Source organism: Carassius gibelio, chromosome B10, assembly GCF_023724105.1.
Source record: "Carassius gibelio isolate Cgi1373 ecotype wild population from Czech Republic chromosome B10, carGib1.2-hapl.c, whole genome shotgun sequence".
NCBI lineage: Eukaryota > Metazoa > Chordata > Actinopteri > Cypriniformes > Cyprinidae > Carassius > Carassius gibelio.
In genome coordinates this window covers 8,761,289-8,766,688 of record NC_068405.1, presented here as the reverse complement: position 1 = coordinate 8,766,688, position 5,400 = coordinate 8,761,289, and the positions used below count along the sequence as shown (strand labels likewise).

The window sequence follows — 5,400 nt, the reverse complement described above, 5'->3', positions numbered from 1 at the left end:
TAACTGATTTGTTTCATAAAGTTCAACTTCAAAGTTTGGCATATGCTGAAAGAAAAAAAATATTATGCTTTAACAATCAGCTTTCTTTCCACATTAAACACAAACAGACCCCAAATCAGTTTCCTACTGTTTTCCAACTCTTTGAAACCCCCCCCCCCAAACTCAGCCCCAAATCATAATGTTGCACTTGAGGGGAGAAAGTTTCTAGACTTCCAAGTGTCACCTGATAAATTTCGGTGGGCAAACTATTACAATGCTCTCCCCACCCCCCTATGAAGTATGAAGACCGCCCACCACAGGCATCCAACTCGAGACCCCATATAGATTTAAAAAGCGAGACGGATTCGGTGTGTATGACAGTCAGTGAGTGCAAAGCATCGGGAGAACATCTGTCCGTCTGTAGCCCGTCTGTCTCCAACGCGCGTCTCCACTTTTTCTAGGGATGCTACAGTTACCGCAGCTCCGCCAGAGCGTGATCGCGCTTCTCATATGGTTCGCGCACTTGATGGAACAGCAGAAAGTACAAGGTAAAGTGACACATATCTTTCGCGTGCAGTCTGAAGTCTGAATGGGGGATGTTATGCAGTGAAAAAGCCATTCATGCGTTTATTTGGACTTGAGCAGCGGTCCGGTTGCGCGCTGGTGCCTCTCGTGCGTAAAAACTAAGAAAAATGATATGAACTTGTTTTTGAGACGCCTATAAGAATTTTACTATATATATTTATTTTAAAGGCACTTCTGTCAGACGTTCTGTCAAACTTTGTGCAATAGCAAGTGTGGTATTTTTTTTATTATTTATGATGTTTAAAATGGTATTATGTCTAAACGGTTGAGCATGTTGCCGAACAATGCACACACACACAAAAAAAAAAAAAAAAATTGCTTGCACAACCACAATATAGTGTTTCTTAAGTGTCTGAGTGGATTCAGATGGCAGAATGACTCTTTGAACATTTGGAATTTAAACCCGAGTTCCTTTTTAAAAATACCAGTGAAATCATTTTCGAAGGTTTTTTTTTTTTAAGCTTTTACCTGGATCAAGCGAAATCTGTTGTTATTTCATAATGTAAGTCGTCACTAAAGATGTAACCAGATATTCAATACTGAAGGGACCAAAGTTAGAAATTGTAGACATGTAAAGTAAAAAAAAAAAATTCCAGCATGTACCCCTCAGTGTCCAAAGTAGTTGTGGCTCTACTTGGCACTATTTGGTTTCAGTAAGCTACATTCAATTACATGCCTGGTATGAGTGATATATAAGCAGAATATTATTCAGCACGTAATAAAGTGGCTCTTTGCAGCTGGGAACTGCTGGCTTCAGCAGGGCAAGAATGGGAGATGCCAGGTTCTCTACATGTCTGGGATGAGTCGGGAAGACTGTTGTAGAAGTGGTCGTTTGGGCACAGCGTGGACCGAGGAGGATGTACCCAATAACACGCTCTTCCGGTGGCTGATCTTCAATGGCGGTGCACCGAATTGCATCCCTTGTAAAGGTACCACATAAGAGTGATTTCATCTTTTGAATGACTTGCTTTGAACTGTTAGCCTATAAAGATTTCAGACAGGAAATTAAAGGGAATGTTTATGAACATTGTGATCATTTGTCAGTCCAGAACTGACATGTCAATTAATCATAGCCTTCTTTATTGATTCCACAGAGACTTGTGATAATGTGGACTGTGGTCCTGGAAAGAGGTGCAAAATGAACAAGCGGAATAAGCCTCGCTGCGTATGTGCCCCAGACTGCTCCAATGTCACCTTTAAAGGGCCAGTGTGTGGCTCTGATGGGAAAACATACCGGAACGAATGTGCCCTTCTTAGGGCTAAGTGCAAGAGACACCCTGACCTGACTGCGCAGTACCAGGGAAAATGCAAAAGTACGGTCACTTAAACCTGAAACCTTCAAATTAAAAATGAAATCTAAATTTAAATGCTTAAATATTTAAAAAAAATAACATGCTCCATCTCTGAAACAACTTTTTCATTGACAACAGGAAGAATGCAAGAATTGCTTTTAAGAAACTTGCATTTTTGTTTACATTTGGTTATGTAACACACTTTTCATAATCCACTCAATTCCCAATGGATATAGAAAATTTAGGTCCCGACTTACATTTATCTTGCCGAATATCCTGTTTTATGATATTTTAACATTACAGAACGTCACATTAACGTCACATTACAGAATTAAAATGTTCACCAAATACTAATCTGCTCTGCCTCTGAAACAATTTTTCGTTCCGCTGACATCATGCAGGCCATGCGATCTCATTGGCTCATATAAGATCAGTTTAAACCAGCATTTTAAATTACATTCTGTTATGTACAGTAACACCCACTTTTGACGAACCCCGTAAATTCCCAATGGATACTGCAACTGTAAATTCCGATCAAAATTGTCATTAAATATCCTTTTTCACTCAGAAATATACCACATTACAGAAGTAAAATGGTTTCAAATGCTGTTTCACGTTGACTCTTTTAAGTTTAAAACTCAGACTCAATTCTCAATTCTTTAAATACAATGTGCATTTAAAAGGAACTGAATGATATCTTGCTAGTAATTGAATGGACATGCATAATCGCATGTCTTTTTAATAAAAATACTATGCCTACTAATGCACTGACAAAATATAAAGTTATAGTTTCACATCAGTATCACGTAACCCAGGTGTAAAAGTTTGTTAAACAGAAGCTGCCAGCATTGATGGATTATTATTTTCATACAGAATCATGCGATGATGTGCAATGTCCTGGAAACTTGAAGTGTGTACTGGACCAGACCAACAACGCCTACTGTGTGACCTGCAACCGACTTTGCCCCGAGGTGACCTCACCGGAGCAGTACCTGTGTGGGAACGACGGGATTGTGTACCCCAGCGCCTGCCATATCCGAAGGGCCACGTGCATCATGGGATGGTCCATTGGAGTCGCCTACGAGGGGAAATGCATAGGTGAGAATAAGTCAAAATCCTGTGCTTGCACAATCCTCTCTTAAACATGTGGTTCTCATTACTCTGTTTTCTGTTGCAATAACATATTCATGTTTCACATGGGTAGCTTTGACTGTTGCTGCTTTTCTGCATTATTTAATACCTCCTCAAACCACACGGAGTGGAATAAGACTAAAATTAACGGCCGAAATGGGCTTGGAAATAGGTTTTATATACAGTTTTGTGAAATCATACTTTGGGAAAACTTCTAATTTTCTTTGTCTACTCCACAGACGCCAGGTCCTGTGAAGATATCAAATGCCGGGAGGGACGGAAGTGTCTTTGGGACAAGCAGACGGGACGGGGACGCTGCGTGGTGTGCGAGGAGACCTGTCCCGAGAGTCGTCCGGGCGACAGCGTCTGCGCCGGCGACAACGCCACTTACCCGAGCGAGTGCGCCATGAGGCAGGCCGCCTGCTCTTTGGGTCTTGTCCTGGAAGTCAAACACTCGGGCTCCTGCAACTGTAAGTAGAGGATGCTAAACCTAGCCGCACCCATGTCCCGCATTCCCTTCCCCTGCCGAAAAACACCCCTCTTTCTTGCCCCTCCCATTGCGCCCACGAGGAACACGAGGACTGTCGGAGAGAGAGCGTGTATTTGCCATTGTGTCGGCTTCCTAACGCAAAGACTTAACTCAGTGGCGATGAGATGTTAGAAGTGTCCGGGACAGTGCAGTTGTCCCCTGCTCCTCTCGTTCGATGAGGTGTAAAGCCAAAATCTTTGAGGTCAAGCCTGGAAGGATTTCCGTTTTGGGATGCGAGACAGTTTTGAACATGCTGCTCCTCTGATTTGGTTTCACTGTCTGCGCATCAGAGACAGAAACGTGTCTGACGGTGTCATGTGGAAAGTGCATAGGGACGTAAACTCGATTAGCGTGCTCTGTTTGTGAATCGTCTTGTTGTTTTCGCCCTATGGCAGGCTGACCGACTCTGTGATGGACAAAGAAAAGCGTAACTGGTGCCATTATGGTGCACGGCCAGAAATTCACCAGTTGCAAAAGTGACAAAAAATGCCCTGGAAATATAAAATATACGGGGGCAGAATTTGTTTTTTTTATGTGTATTTTAATATATAGATGTATTTCTGACGCATATTTTAATTGCAGTTTTTGTAATGGTCAGTATGCTATGTTTTATAAGCCCAGAAAATCAAATCCGAGAGACAAATATTGTCCGCGGACGTTCATTTCTGACCCCAGCTAACATCTTTAACACCTTTTGTCTATTGTCTATATGTAATAAAGGGAAACTCCATTTTTTTCACTGACGGTTTGTTATGTCCATTTTGCGTAATGTGAAAAAAAAAATTTTTTTTAACCATATTCTGTGTTTCGTAAGTATTTTAATTAAATAAAAAAAGCTATGTTTTCATCTAGAAGAAAGGACTTTCTTCACATTTCGAGAAAATATAACTTTTTCATTTGAACCCTATAATGATTAAAATGTGGGACATAACAAATCTCATGTGGGAAAAATGTGATTTTATGTTTAGCAGGAACATGTTTAGATGATCAGTTGTTAATGCCCTAAAGTAGAACCATATTTCACCGGGGCGAGTCTGTGTGTGGTATTGAAGAATCATCATCTTCCAAACAGCGATATTTTTGTTTATACGAAGGGATTACGTAGTGTCTCTTTGCTTGATTTGATTAGATTTTATACAATGACTTGACAAATACAAGAAATCGTCTCCACTAATAAAAAACAGAGGTAAAGCGCCATTCCACAGAGAAACTCAAATCCCACCCTCTGGTTCCTCTCTGAGCTGTGATCCCACAACCTTGTGTGAATTGCAAAGCATCAGTTAGAGATGCTTTTGGGAGAAAGATGCAGTAAGACTCTGTGCCTGAATGCTGTTGTGTTTTATACTAATGCAACAGCTGCTATATTCCTCCGTAGCTCTCTCTGAAGAGACGGATGAAGAGGAGGATGATGAAGATGACACGGATTATAGCCATGAATCTCTGTTACTGACTGGATAAACCACCGTCAACAGCAGGACTCCATTTGAGCACAGAGTCGTGTTCATGTTGTACAGACGCGGACTCTTATTTATTTTCCACAGCCACGTGGAAGATGCTTATTGTTGTAGATGTTTATTTATACTTGGTTTTTTTTTTTGTGCCTTTTTTATTTATACATTTATAGTCCAAATAAATGATCTCTCTCGTCTTTCCTTTGTCGTCTTTGAAAGAATATTATTTATTATAATGTGCAATGTTACTCTATGTAAGATAAATGTGTTTTGAAAAGTGTTACATTTTGTGAAGCTAAAAAAAAATCAAAAGAAGAAAAAAAGAGAATAGTTTTCATCATTTCCCCAAATGAAATCTGCAGCGAAACATGCATGTGTTTTATTTATCAATCTAATGTTCACTAATACATGTACTTTGTAGATCTGGATTACA

At 40.3% G+C, this 5,400-nt stretch overlaps 1 protein-coding gene across 1 annotated transcript; it reads left to right on the top strand.

Annotated features, from left to right (window-relative positions):
- The first annotated feature begins 310 nt into the window (after positions 1 to 310).
- fstb (follistatin b) lies at positions 311 to 5,168 on the top strand. Its single transcript, XM_052567795.1, has 6 exons — positions 311 to 527; positions 1,302 to 1,493; positions 1,659 to 1,877; positions 2,730 to 2,954; positions 3,227 to 3,457; positions 4,892 to 5,168. The coding sequence occupies exons 1-6, from the start codon at positions 443 to 445 to the stop codon at positions 4,972 to 4,974; spliced, it is 1,035 nt and encodes a 344-aa protein (XP_052423755.1). The 5' UTR covers positions 311 to 442; the 3' UTR covers positions 4,975 to 5,168.
- Positions 5,169 to 5,400: the final 232 nt, after the last annotated feature.

What these genes read in the sequence shown, in the direction of transcription:
- fstb (XM_052567795.1), top strand. Translation starts at nt 443, where the DNA reads ATGCTACAGTTACCGCAGCTCCGCCAGAGCGTGATCGCGCTTCTCATA. An exon ending in GGAACAGCAGAAAGTACAAG is followed by an intron (nt 528 to 1,301) that starts GTAAAGTGACAC and finishes GGCTCTTTGCAG; the next exon opens with CTGGGAACTGCTGGCTTCAG. An exon ending in GTACCAGGGAAAATGCAAAA is followed by an intron (nt 1,878 to 2,729) that starts GTACGGTCACTT and finishes ATTTTCATACAG; the next exon opens with AATCATGCGATGATGTGCAA.